This window comes from Capricornis sumatraensis, chromosome 4 (assembly GCF_032405125.1).
Source record: "Capricornis sumatraensis isolate serow.1 chromosome 4, serow.2, whole genome shotgun sequence".
NCBI classification, from domain to species: Eukaryota; Metazoa; Chordata; class Mammalia; order Artiodactyla; family Bovidae; genus Capricornis; species Capricornis sumatraensis.
Genome location: NC_091072.1, coordinates 155,665,487 through 155,679,888, shown reverse-complemented (window position 1 = coordinate 155,679,888; position 14,402 = coordinate 155,665,487). Strand labels below are relative to the sequence as shown.

The window sequence follows — 14,402 nt, the reverse complement described above, 5'->3', positions numbered from 1 at the left end:
CAACTTTTTTTTTTTGTTTGTTTTCATAAAATAATAGAGAACCAAGAGAAATTTTAAATTCAGCATTACCTGACTTTCCGACCACTTTCTCATTCCTGATTACACAAGAAAGGGGAAATAAGTTGTTGTTTTTTTTTTGCATTTGAGACATCACAGCACTAAAAACTGTCTTATCATCTGTTCCCATTCAGACTAACAAAAAGGCCAGCATGAAATTGAATGGATATTCAGATGTGCCCAGTGGCCACTTACTTCCCAAAACAGAAATAAACACACAGTTGCTCCAAGAGGTACCTCCTGTTCTCCTGGCTTTGGGGACTTGGCAGTGCTCCACTCTACTGCTAGGTCAAAAGAAAAGCTATGGAAAACTCGCTCGGGCTACTTCGTAGATGTAAAGAAACTCCCTGCTTTCGTCATTAAAAAAGCACTCTGTTCATCTCAATACAGCCCAACGGGGTGGCTTCAGCAGCAGCGGATCCCCGAGGTGCTCGTGCTCCTGTGTTCTCATAGTTAAAAAACAAAATAAAATAAAAATAAAAAGCAGATGGCCGGCCAGCCAGCCTGCGGACTGTCAGCAATGCAGCTTTCTGAGAACTCGGGGGTGGGGAGGAAGAGGAGGACACAGGCACACAACACACACACAGAGACCGAGAGAAGGATGCACGCGAATGCACATGAACACACGTGCACACACACACCAGAACGAGCATGCCTGGGCAGTTACATGTGCCAGAACACACTGGTATTTATCAACCAGCCAATCACAAAGTTTTTCCTTTTTTTTTTTTTTTTTAGGTTTTTTATGTTTTTGTTTTTAAAGTGAGGCTCCGTCAAGTCTTCCCTCCCCCACCCCAACAATGCTTTTGAATTCCCCTCCCTCCCAAACATGGTAGACCTAAGGACGGAAACACACCCAGTGCAAACAAAGTTAAAAAGCTATTTTTTTTTTCAGTATATATGTTTCTTAGCAACAACTTCCATATAACATGAAAAAAGTGAAAAACTAGAAACTAATTTTTTTAATTTTTTTGTGTGTTTAAATTTAAATGGTATGTGTACTTGCTTCACATTGTCTTTCTAGGTTGGCGTTCATGATTCAAGTATTTCAAGAGTGATATGTTCTCTTTTTGGATTCATATTCCAAACGAAAAAACTGAAGTTAGAAGGGAGGCAACTATGTGCTCAGACAGTCTGTCAATGACCCACCTTTTTTTTTTTTTTTCTCTCTCTCCGTTTTCTTTTTTCCTTTTAAAAATGTATTTATTGCAAGTTGAAAAAAAAACGAAAAGGTCAAGTTAGTGCTGCTGCTGTTCCAAAAAAGGTCACGAGGTCAGAGTTGAAAGTTCTAAGTTCAGATTGAATCCGACCCTCCTCCCAGAAGGTCACCAGGTAGTAAAGGAGCAGGGCTGCCCATCCTATGAGGGTCTTCCACGGTTGGGACTCCCCACAAGCTAGAAGAGTAGTTGGGGGGGCCCCACAACGAAGCGCCAGCAAGATCGGCCCCGCTGCTGCCACCAGCACTGCTGCTCCACTGCCCGAGCCCTGTGGACCCACCGAAAAGATTCAGAGCAGGTCCGACGGGATCTGACTGTGTCTGGCCGGTCTCCAGGGACTGCCAGCCCGCGGTGGGCGCACTCGGGGTTGCTGCAGGTGTAGGGGGCTGAGCTTGTGCCAGAAAGCGGCTGACTTCGTCATCGGTGGCAAACTCAGCCAGGATGGTAGTGTTTCCCAACACACACCTGGAAAAAAAAGGGAGGGAGAAAGCTATGCATCTGAGGAAGGTCTTGAAGCAGGCATGGAGATGGAGTATCCTGAGTCCTCGCTACTCAAAGGAGCGCGTCTGTCACTGGCAGCTTCCACATCCCCAGGACTGGAGCATGTCTTTCAACCAGACCATCAGGTGACTGAGAAATACTGATTTAGAGCAATCAAATATCACTCAATCTCAAGATACCCAAAGGCTACTGGACGATATGATGTAGCAACATCCCTTGGGATACAGAATCTGCTTGTCAGGTGAATATTGGGCCTTTTTTTTCCCTTGGCGGTAAAAGATCACAGCCCAAAGCACCAAGGTGACCCAGTTCCAGAAATCGGCAGCGCTGCTTCATCTCAGGGTGGGCTCACTGTCTAAGCCTCCCCATCACTTGCTTGTTCTCTGTGTACCTTTCTATCGTGGCACTTGCAGCCACGGGGAGTCAGCGCCTCCCTGTTCACCACCTTGATGGTGGCGGGAAGGAGGATGGTCAGTCTGATCCAGCCCCACCTACTGTAGGCAGAACTAAGACCATAATATTTCATCACCACCCACGAAGAGGCCAAAGCAAGCAGCGAGATTCTATTATGAAAAAGGACAGCACTTACAATGTCTCATTTCTAAATAGTGGCTTTGTTTTATGGTATTAAAATGTACAAATCCGTTACTTTTGGAATTCTGATTCTCGGGTACACATATGACACCCGTGCTTACTTAGGCAGATGAGATCAGCCACCTCAGTATGCAGGCAGCTGGTTACGTGACGCCGCCGCCTGTGTGCAAGTCCTGTGCATCCCTGTTTCATCAAGCACGTGCCTGGGTACTCACGTGAGCCTCCTCATGCGTGTCTGTCTCAGGGAAGGCAGGATGGGTACTCACATGTGCAGTGCAGTCTGGGCCTTGGCCGCCTCCTGTTTGGTGCTGTATCGGATCAGGGCAGTGCCCTGGGTTAGGTTCAGATGGAATGTCAGCAGTGGGCCATGCTGCATGCAGATGGTTCTCAAGGTTGACCCATCAATCTAAAGAGTAATGACAGTCATGAGATAAAAACTGGAGTGGGGTGGGAAAGGAAGTCAGGGGACCTTTCTTGTATTTGAGAGTGAGGAGGGGTTCCGGTTCGTAACTAACAGCCTCAGTCCTAAGTCAGGTTTGGAGAGATGACTGAAGAACTGGAGACGGGAGTTGCACTGGACCCTCCTGAATATACTGCGCTGAATACAGGGTCTTCAAAGCAAATCTCAAGACAGTCAAAGCACTGGGTTCAGATCTCCTGTGCCCATTTTGCAGATAAAGAAAATGATTGTATAAATACAGCTCAAAACAAAAAGCATACAATTCAACCTGTAGTCTATTTTCCTTAAGAGGTAAATGAGTGAACCTGTGTTGTTCGGTAGAGCCTTAAAACACAGAAATAAAATGGTTAACCAAATAAGAATTTAAGAAAACATGCAAGGTTCTGAGCAACATTATTAATGTAGTTTCTTCCTCCAATCTCACAAAAAGCTGAAGAGAAAGACACGAACAAGGAAGGCACTGCTAACCATCTGACGACAGAATGCTGATGGGTGCCCTCACTCAGACAACTCTGATGTCTTCCTCCTCCTACTCCGGCCATCCCAAGGACAGACTCCACTTCTGCCTACTTCTCTGTGCTCTCTGCTGCCCGCGGCCAAGGTGACCGAAGGTTACAGGCACTCACCCTATCAGACTCTCAGCATGAGGATGTTCAGCGATTTGGGACAACTGCCCTTCCTCATCTATGATGTTAGAGAACAAAACTGTTGATTCACTCTGGTCGATGCATTTGTATTCAGATCTTCACTAGGTTTACTGGAGATGCTCAGTCCAACCTTTTGGTTCATTTCGGGGGAAGGGAAACAAATCACTACTAAAAGAGCCTTAAAAAGTTGTGTTCCTGGCAGCAGTGGTGGAAATACTCTGCGGTTTTACCATGGAAATCCTGTAGGATGGAAAACTGCCAGTCTCACCATAATTCTTAATAGAAAATGACTGAAGAAAAGCTCTCAGCATTTATAAATGACAACTGACTATATCAGCAGGTCAGTATGTGTCACAAGTGATTTCTCAAGATAGATATCCTCTCAATAAGCTGTAGGTGATGACAATTTATCTTGGTCCCCAAAGATCTGACCCTGTAACTTTCTTTTAAGCTATGGTTGAGATTAATGTGTTATTAGGTCTTTTGATTTTTAAACTGACTCATTTCTAATACAAACTCAGTCAAACCTTATATTCATTTATATACAAATATAAGTACCATTCTTCTTTTTAAATTTTATTTTTAAATTAAAAATTTAATTGTAATCAATTGGTCTAGTTGATTTACAGTATTATATTAGTTTTAAGTATATAATAGTGATTCACAATTTATATAGATCACCCTTCACTTAAAAATATTGGCTATATTCCCTGTGTTGTACAATATATCCCTTCAGCTTATTTCTTTTATACGTAGTAGTCTGTACTTTTACTATTTTTCATATAATAATACAGGCTCCTTTCAACACTGCCTCTCTCATCCTAACCATATTACACCCACCACACTGTGACGACTTAGAAATAATGAGGCATGTATAGTTCTGAGGATGGTTATATAAAATGTTCATACTTCAGTCAACTCTTAGCTAAATAAATAACCCAGGAACTTCAGCTGAGCTGATTAGATATGGAAATTAATCCAGACAGTTTCTCATGTTAACTGTATTTGGAAGACTGTCTCTCTCAATGTGAATCTTAAAATACGAGCCCTCGACTTACCCCCCACAAACAGGTTCACTGGGCAAATACAGAGGAGAATCTGTATTTCCCCACAGAGGATCATAATGCATGTTAGCATATTAAAGGGTCTAAGAAGTCTTACAGTGAAGGTATCTGCTTCATTTTGTCTAATCAAGTACATATTTCAAACATATTACCTATTGTCAGCCCATGGGAACAGTCTGGAAAATGCTGGCTTAGTAAGGTGTGAGTGAATCCATCAAGGGGAGGGAGGTCTAACTGACTTCTTTTTAACAAGGTGCTGTTAAAAGGTTGTGCTGGCAAGTCCAAATGAAGACCATGGGCTCAAGTTTCCAGGGGTTCATTTCACTGAGTACTCAACACCTGTTGCTACAAACGTGCCAGTCATCAGGCAACTCAAGTGAAAGGGAGGGTGATCTGGTGCAGATGAAGCCCCACCACTGTAACAACAACCCAGAGAGCACATCCTGGTGAGAGAGAATCAGTAATGCCATCGACCCAGACGAGGACAGTGGATGGAAAAGCAAGAGCACACGTGTGACATTTCAGTCACGAAATCCACACTCCTACACAGAGCTTTATGGTGAGTCGTGTATGAATGAAGCACAGAAATGGTTGACAGGGAGCCTGAAGTCCTGTTGAATGAGCAATACAAAAACAGGTAACTTTTTTGCTTGGTTCCAGATTCTGACAGGCAGATCCACAAAGCAAGTTATCTCTGCTAAATAGAATTCATCAGATAATACCACCCTACACTCACTATTTATAAACTACCTGTGTTAACATCACCATGGAGGTAGGCATGAAGCTGAGTGGCCAACACCGTTTCCTCCCCGCTCTGGCTCAGAAATGGGCTTTGGGCATTGGTTGGGGAGACTCACCAGGAAGTAAATGAACTCTCCCATGTGTTAAACCCCCACATCTCTGAGTGTCTCTCTCTTAATACAATCAAGTCCCAGCCAGAAAATCCCAAGAAAGCATGATTACCTGTGGAGTGAGATTGTGAAGAACCAGCCAGTAACTAGGACGAACTGAACCACCATCACTCCAGGTAGAGGCTGGAAGCAACCAGAAAGAAGGATCAGGAAGAATGAACAAAAAAATTAAGATGGCCACACGTGAGAAACATTTTCATAGAGCCTACACACGTTTCTTCCCTCCTTTTACAAATCATCTTGTAGAACTTCCCTGGCAGTTCAGTGGTTAAGAATCCACCCTGCCATGCAGAGTTTGATCCCTGATGCTGGGAGGGATTGGGGACAGGAGGAGAAGCGGACGACAGTGGATGAGATGGGTGAATGGCATCATTGACTCGATGGACGTGAGTCTGAGTGAACTCCGGGAGTTGGTGATGGACAGGGAGGCCTGGTGTGCTGCGATTCATGGGGTCGCAAAGAGTCAGACATGACTGAGCGACTGAACTGAACTGAACTGATGGGAACTAAGATACCGCATGCCCTGGGGCAACTATGCCCTTGTGCTACAACTAGAAAAAGCCCGCATGTGCAACTACGGAGCCCATACACCACAAGGAAAGATCCCGAATGATGCAACTAAGACCTGATGCAGCCAAATAAGTAAATATATTAAAAAAAAAAAAAAAAATCTCCCTCCTGCTTCACTCTGACCTTCTTTATCCTGTCACTCAACAGTCAGTTCTCTTCTCCTAGACTGTGATCCTACACACTCTTATGCCTTATTTGCAAGACAACATTTTGCTCCCAAGGTTCTCATCTTTACTCCATCAAGACCTTGGGAGTTCTCAGGTCCCTGTGCCTTTATAGGCTGACTTCAATTTTCCACTCAAGAGGTACTTTTTCCTCTACCGAACAACCATGATTTCCTCTCCTGTGAAGACGTCATGTCTTCAACTGTGTGTGAGCATGAGTCCCTTGTGCTGGAACAATGATGCTCCCTCGGGCAGCTCCTCACCGGAGGCGAGCCGTGAGTCCTGTGTCCCCCACCCCCTGACTGAGCGGGGTGCTGTGCTGCTCCAGGGAGATGATGGTTTGGGGTTGGTCAGACCGGGAGGCGGGCGGGGCAGCGGTGTAGTGTTCCTTGAGGAAATATGGTTTTTCCACATCTTGTTGGAGAGATGAGTGGGGTTGTGTCCTATGGGATCTGGGGACCATGTTGATTTGTAATCAGGAAACTTTGCTGTAAGAAGAGAAAAGGAAGGAGGAAATGAGGTTAGATACATCAGTTTCGCCAACAAACACGTGTATATTTTACATATACACACAGATAAATACAGTTTTACAGTCTAAATAAGTAGATGTTTGAAGAGTAACAAAATAACATTGTTCTCTGAGCTTATCTAACATAAATTCTCAGTGACTATTACTCTGAATTGACATATGAACACATGAGCTAGAGTTAACTCTCAGACACTCAGTCTTGTCCGACTCTTTGCGACCCCATGGACTGCCAGGCTCCTCTGTCCATGGGATTTTCCTGGCAAACATACTGGAATGGGTTGCCATTTCCTTCTCCAGGGGGGAATCTTCCCGATCCAGGGACTGAACCTGGGTCTTCTGCATTGCAGGCGGACTCCTTACTGTCTGAGCTACCAGGGAAGCCCAAACAGTTAATAAGATGACTAACTGCTGCTGCTAAGTCACTTCAGTCGTGTCCGACTCTGTGCGACCCCATAGATGGCAGCCCACCAGGCTCCCCCGTCCCTGGGATTCTCCAAGCAGGAACACTGGAGTGGGTTGCCCCTTTCCTTCTCCAATGCGTGAAAGTGAACAGTGAAAGTTAAGTCGCTCAGTTGTGTCCAACTCTTCGTGACCCCATGGACTGCAGCCTACCAGGCTCCTCCCCTCATGGGATTTTCCAGGCTAGAATACTGGAGTGGGTTGCCATTGCCTTCTCCGAACTAACTCTCTACTGCTTCTTAACTAAATACAATCTGAAAAAGAAGATAAATTCAAGGAAATCACCCTTAAAGCCATTAGTCTTACAGATATCAAAGAATGTGAACCCTGGCAGAACTAAAGTATTTATCCTATAAATACTTATTGATTGAATGGAAACTACACTAAAAATTACACTTTTCTTGATCCAGAAGAGTAGATAGCAACATTCAAATGGATTTTAAAATCACAATCAACAAATATTCACTGAGCGCTTACTTCACTTTAAGGCCCTAAATCAGTGCTATGGGTAATATAAACAGTTATTCTCAAGAACTTCAAGTTCAGATGGGAAGATGGAACAGATGAACACAGAGCTGTAACCCCAGGGAACATCTTATTTGCTCAATACGTGGAGGAGAAAGACAATGCTGGGCTGTCAGCAAAGACTGTGCCAAGAAAAATCTCGAAGGATTGATACAAACGGATGGGCTCAGCAAAACAGGAAAATACAAACCAAGGTTCAACTTGAACTCGCTCTGGACCAAATACATTTCCCTGCAATTGTGGCTGAACAATTCCTGGGGCAGAGAGGTACAGGAGGCCATACAGGACAACAGGGGCTGACCCAAGTTTTAGATACTATCAGTCTTGCAGCAGATTTAGTAAGTAGTGTTCAAATGAGGGTCAGAACCTGGGTGACAGCACAAAGAATGGAAGAGAAGAAATGGATGTGAGAGAGAAGAAAGCACTTGGGAGGCATTATCAGTGCCTGAATCCCGCGAGTGGGGGAGATGGGAAAGAGTAAGGAAGAGGCTAAAGGGAAGAGATGCTGCGACTAAGTGATGCACAACAGCACCTCTAGGCAATGAGAGGTTAGTAAGAAAGAAAGACAATTTGGGGGTGGGAAGGAGGTGTATGTTCAGTTTTAAACAAGTTCAGGTGATGCCTGGGGTCACCTCTCAGGTGATCATCTGCTTGTAAAAAGGGGGCGTGGGCAGTTACAGGAATAACAGAGGTGAAAACGAAGTTTTACATGTAAAGGCAGAAGTCCTAGGTCTTCAGCCCTACATTGCTACCTCTTAAAAATCGGACACAGGGGGCTTCCCTGGCAGTCCAGTGGTTAAGACACTGAGCTTTCGCCACAGGGAGCGTGGGTTAAATCCCCAGCCAGGGAACTAAGATCCCACAAGCCACACGGTGCAGTCAAAAAGAAAAATGCAAAAACAAAACTATGAACTCTGGGTGAATGAAGTGCCACTGTAGGTTCATCAACTGTGACAAATGTACCGCTCTGGGCAAAGTCCTATGAAAGAATGATGCAGGGTGGGGTGCAGAAACATGGAACGTGGAGCTAGCTCCTTCACACACTCACTCAGACCTGCAACAGACTCTATCAGCTCTCTGAGTCTCGGTTTCTTCATCTACAAAATGGGATAACAGCAAGAACTTCCCCACAGATTCTGGTGAAGGTAAGATAAGAATTTATGCTGAAGGCTTAGCATGCTGCATGGTCTGCAGGAGCATTCAGTAAATGAAGTTACTGTACTGTCAGCACGACGCAGAAGTGGAAACAAAAAGAAGGCAATCTGTAAGGTCATTAACCTGCAGTGTCTTGGTAGCTAAGAATTTGTTTTACTTGCGTTTACTTGGACAAAGAGCAGAAGCCTTAATGACTTTAATGGCTTAAGGTCCAACTTTTGCAAGACCAACGTGCCAATTACTAATGACTGGTTTACCAATCTGTAAGGCGTTGTGCTAAGTAAGTGACTTCAAAGGCTTTTTTATATCCATTAAGTTTTCCATTCCCAACTATCTTTAAAAACAAAACAGAACACACACACAAGGAACTCAGCAAATGTTGGAGAATTAACCAAGGTCCTCTTTTTTTCCCCCTTGGCCATCTGCCCTTAGCCTTTGTCTGTAAGTGGAAGAATTTTTAGAGAAAAGCAAGCTCTAATTGGCTGCCTCAGAAATAACAAGCTGAACTTAACTGGTTCTTCTCATGGCCCCTGATTTTCTTGGCAGACCGGTTAAAAGAAAAGCACTTGTGTCATCAGGATATAACCTCTGTCCTCACAACACCCACAGCTCCTTGCAATGATGTCACCATCTGCCTTGGTCCTAAATGGTATTTGTCTCATCCTGCCTCTGTGAGCCTGCAAGTTCCCCGGGGATGCGGCCTATATGAGAGATGTCTCTCCATCCACGCTGACCTGTGTTGTTCAGCTGCTATAATTTATTCCTTAAGAAATAAACACCAATTTCCTTTGTACAATGCAACCTGATAGGAAAGCGCTAGCCAGAGGGGAAGAAATGAGTCACACGCCTACCTGAAGTGCTATGAACGTTGGTAAAGGAGTTGTCAGAGGCACTGTAGGGCCAGGCACCAGGTGAAGGCAGCGAGGTGTTGAGGGAAGAATTAGACCCTTTAGATGACAAATGAAGAACGAGATGAAAAAACTGCAGATAAATATCAGTGGAACTAGTCAAATCTTGAAGTATTTTATTTGACCTTCGATAAAAGGAAGGATAATCTAAAAAATAAACGTGAAAAACAGAGCTACCTAGTCCTGCATTTCCTGGTGTAATTACTAGACACCAGAGAATGCAAATGAAGCCAGAGACTGCCAAACAGGAAAATACTGGGTGCTGGATAAACATGAGGGGTTTTACTTATTTACCTGTGGTGTTATCCCGCAGAAGTTGGTGGTCAGTATCTACAATGGGAGATGTGGCTGTACCCCCCAGCACACTTCCTGGAGTGACATAGGGGTCAGATTCAGGGTCAATGTTTTGGATACCTTTCCATGGCACTCCTGGTTGGAATTCTGAGACAAGGAGAACAAATATTAGATTGAGGTAAGAAGTTGTTCAAAATATGGTCAAGTAATTTTTTGATACAACAAATCGGTCTAAGAAAAGTCTAAATTCTGAAGCTATTTTAGCTCAGATTTTCATCATTAAAAAAAAGTCAGCCTGAAACATGCTTTGCCAGCAGCTCTCCTGTGCTGCCACCACACGCTCACCTACTTCCTCTCTGTGCCTGTGAACTTGATGCCAGAGAGAGTGAGGGTCTGGGGCAGACCCTGCTCCTGCCCCCCCGGCTCCCAGGCCAATTCAGGCCTGAGGGCAGGGAGGCAGGCCTGAGTAGTATGGTGCTCAGGACAACTGTGGGGACATCAAGGTGAAAACTGGGAGAGTATCTGAGCTGGAGAGGAGATACTTCTGCTTTATCTCACTGGGAAACTGGCTCAGATGCACAAAAGAAAACACAGATGATTGCTACTCCTGGAATGACCAGGGAAAACTGACAGGAATCATTTGGCTTATCATCAGGAGGCCTAGAATATGTGTTTACAATTTCTTTACATCATATTTAAAGCTTTATATCATATTTTATATATCATATATATCTTTATATATTTAAATCATATGACAGAATAAACTTTTATGTTCCAAATCATGAGGAAGAATGGTATGTAGTATACATGAATAATATGCATTAATAGAGACTACATGTATTCATAGCACAAATAATAGTATATAGAAAAAGGTTAAGGACACAGACTAAAACTCATTTTTATATTTGGTTTAGTAAAAATTTCAAACTTTTCTACAATGAAACTAGATTACATGTATCAGAATAAAAGAGGAAAAACAGCAAATACTCTCACTGCTCTACGAGTCTACATCCCTAGAACCTGGTAATAAATACTTGGTGAATGAAAAATGAATCAATTCACTGGCTCCAAAGTCCCCTTCTTGCATCCTCAGACTGCACTCCCCTAACTCCCTTTGACCCGTCTGTGTCCATGCTGTATCTACCACTCAGTAACCTGTCTTGCAGGTGATCAGTATCCACCCTATCTTCCTGACTGAAATCTACAGAGCGAAGACCACCTCTCCCCACCCCATGAAAATCTGCTATCTTTCCAAAGAAAAGCAGAAAAAATTAACTAGATGAAAAAAATCAACGTGGGTGGCAAAAAGCAATCTGTTCAGAACCTGAAATTAACAATTACAAAACAAATGATACCCCAAACACAAAACCACCATTTTCTGGACGGTAGTACCTGGAGGCCAACTGGCATTGCTAGATTTACTTCCGATTTTATTTGTTGGTGGAGATTTGGCAGGTAACCAGCTATCACCAGCAGGACCCGTATGGCCACCCAGTGTGTCACCTGGGATGATGTCAAACTGGTTGTATGGTGACCCTCCTCGGGTCTTACCAGGGGCCACGATAGCGACTGAGAAAAAAGAGAGGTGATGAGTTCACAGCAGAAAGGACTCCTATGAACAGAACTTGCTGAGCTTTCATTCAGAGGAACTCACAGTCTCCAGGATCTGGTCCTGGAACGAGGTGTTCACATGTGAGAGGCAGTGCATTAATTAGGAAGTAGGATGACCATGACAATCCGTCTCACCTTCCTGGCTTCTCAGTCTGCACTTCTGCACACAGCACTGTTCTCATTTCTGAATGCCCCTTTCAGTTTAAAACTCCACGGTCTTATGAAATTAACTTGAGAAACTTTCATAAACTATGAATCATACATCATCCCCACCATCTTTACACTAATGACTCAAGAATGAGGAGTGGGAAAAATACTAAACAATCTGCAGCACATAAAAGGGTTTTAAACTACATTTCCACTGACACCAACCCACTCAAGTCCTTAAGTGCCGATCAGGCCTAGCTCAGTGGAAGAAGCAGAGTAAACAGAGGGAGCTTGCTGGAGAGAAAAGCATCTGCAATTGCTTTAAATTCCAGAGCAGTGAGCCGGCGTTCCTGCCAACGGTCTCTGCCAGCACAAGACCAGCCATGAACTCTGCAGCGCTGAGCTCCTGGGCCCCACACACGAAGAACAGCAAATCCTTTGTAAAACTGCTCTCCTCAGAGCATTTCAGGGGTTTTGTTGGTGTCTCCACTATGCATCGTATGTGCTGGGAGGCAAGAAAAAATAATTAAAAGCTTAGCAATTCCCTTAAACTAATAAAAAATGAGCTTTAAATGAAAACTGTGGCCTCTGTGAGATAACATTCTACTTATTTCTCGAATCAATTTTACATGCCGTACTGTGTTGCCTGATGTATTCTAAGGATGCAGCTTATCAACAGATAAAATTACTTCCAGGGTAAGGTATTAAAAGGTTCAGTGGTTAAGACCCTGTGCTTCCACTGCAGGGGGCAAGAGTTCAACCCCTGGGTTGGGGAACTGAGATCCTAAATTCTACATGGCATGACCAAGAAAAAAAAAACCCACCCAAAAAACTTTTTCTGTTTGTTATTGATTAAAGTAATCTGCTTGGTTTGGCCTAGCACAAGTATTCTGAAAACCATCTCCATGCTCCACTAAGAACTCATCCGCTTTTCTGGAGCCACTGGTAGGAATCTGACTCAAAGGCACGTTACAGTGAAGAAGCAGAAAACGAAAAGCTCAGTTACCTTGGGGATTGGCTCAGGAAATGGGGAAAACGTGACCTGTAAGTTCTCAAATGGCAAGCGAGTATTTTACCTTCAAGACCACTTCTCATGTGCATTTATAATCACACACCTATCATGTTTTTGGGGACAAGGGTCCTGATGAATCATAAGCCTAAGGAAGCAGCCAGAGGGTCCAACGCTAGAGATGCAGAGCTTGGATTATTCAGTTCAGAAACAGACTGGACATTTCAATAAACCATTCCTGATTCTGTAATATGAAATCAAATGACGATACTTAGGGACAGCAGGCAGACAGCTCCACGGGGCCACTTCACCAGCCTCCAGAAGTGCATGTGGAAGAGCAGGTTTAGAAAAGAACCCTGAAAGGCTCCAAGCTAATGGGGCTAAGGCTCCAGGAAGCTGCTGCAGGAGCCACTCCGACACCTATTTACACTTGGTTCTCATGGATACAGACGAGTCCAAGTAAATTACTGACAAGTGAAACAAACACTGACGCAAAGGCTGCAGGAAGGCCCCAAGACCTTTTATCCATTTCACAGGGAAATGGACATGCTCTTACACAGAATTAAGAGAGATGAAGGGCTGACCCACTTTCACGACCAAAACCTGCAAGACCTTCAACTGCTGTCTTGCAGACACTGCAATTCATAAAGAACAAGAAAGGTTGGTGCAAAGTCCAGACCTCATGTGCTGATCGATTAGTCATCTTCAGAGATCAAAGAGTTGAAACAGTCAACATGATACATATTTACTGTGATCTCTCTCGCAGCTCCGAAAACAGATTCTGTTCTCTCAAGCAATTTATTAGGGTTTTACCCTAAGGGGAGCTCAAGTTCACTGCTACTGCTCTTGATCCTACCGCAGGTGGGAAATTTTTCTTTCCTTAAGTACAACTAGCACTTTAAGTTTCTTACAGTTTGAAATACACATAACCCCAATCTTGCTCTCATAGCTGATCATGGCAGGGGTGGGGGTGGGGGATGCAATCAAGACTGTTTAAGAAAAAGCTGAAGATCTGTGCTTCAGAACAAGCTTATAGGACCCTGTGTCAAGGCTTCTGAGGATCAAAAGAGCTTCAGGTCACGAGGCTCTGTGTGTCTTACCATTTTTGTGCATATTGGCTTCCTGTGTGGCTACAGAGGGCACCTCCATCATGGAGGTCCACTGTTTAAAGCGAGACTCTGTTCCAGCCTCCTTCCCACCAACCATGCCGTAGTCCATGCCGCCGGAGCTGAAGCCTGAAATGGAGAAGCACGTTTTAGGTCTTTTTTTTTTGTTTTTAAATCAGTTTTTAGCATCAATAACCAAGAGATCTGAGGCAGAACCCATAAATGGCTTCATTCGTCACTAAAAGACCAATTCACATGAAGTGTTCTTCACTTAGAAACAGGTGTTTTGATTCGAAATGTTGGTCTGGGCTCCTGCCTGCTACAAAAGGGACGACTCTGTTCAGGTATGAAAACACATATGATGTCATCTAATGAACATCTCAGGGCACGCATGTGCACTCACGTTATCTATTTAGCTCAGGTTTGTGTCAAACGGAGTGTGGGACCAGCAGTTCTCCAGCTGAGATAGATGTC

At 44.0% G+C, this 14,402-nt stretch overlaps 1 protein-coding gene across 1 annotated transcript in view; it reads right to left on the bottom strand.

The window, feature by feature from the left end:
• Window positions 1-1,227: 1,227 nt before the first annotated feature.
• The window catches only part of TNRC6B (trinucleotide repeat containing adaptor 6B), a 177,591-nt gene continuing 164,416 nt past the window's right edge, over window positions 1,228-14,402 (bottom strand). The window contains exons 15-22 of the mRNA XM_068970331.1: window positions 13,923-14,057; window positions 11,448-11,624; window positions 10,056-10,202; window positions 9,705-9,800; window positions 6,449-6,673; window positions 5,504-5,574; window positions 2,636-2,775; window positions 1,228-1,739 (exon numbers count right to left, since the gene is read on the bottom strand). Of these exons, the coding sequence (XP_068826432.1) occupies window positions 1,352-1,739; window positions 2,636-2,775; window positions 5,504-5,574; window positions 6,449-6,673; window positions 9,705-9,800; window positions 10,056-10,202; window positions 11,448-11,624; window positions 13,923-14,057 (1,379 nt within the window). The 3' untranslated portion in view covers window positions 1,228-1,351. The remainder of the gene's footprint in view (window positions 1,740-2,635; window positions 2,776-5,503; window positions 5,575-6,448; window positions 6,674-9,704; window positions 9,801-10,055; window positions 10,203-11,447; window positions 11,625-13,922; window positions 14,058-14,402) is intronic.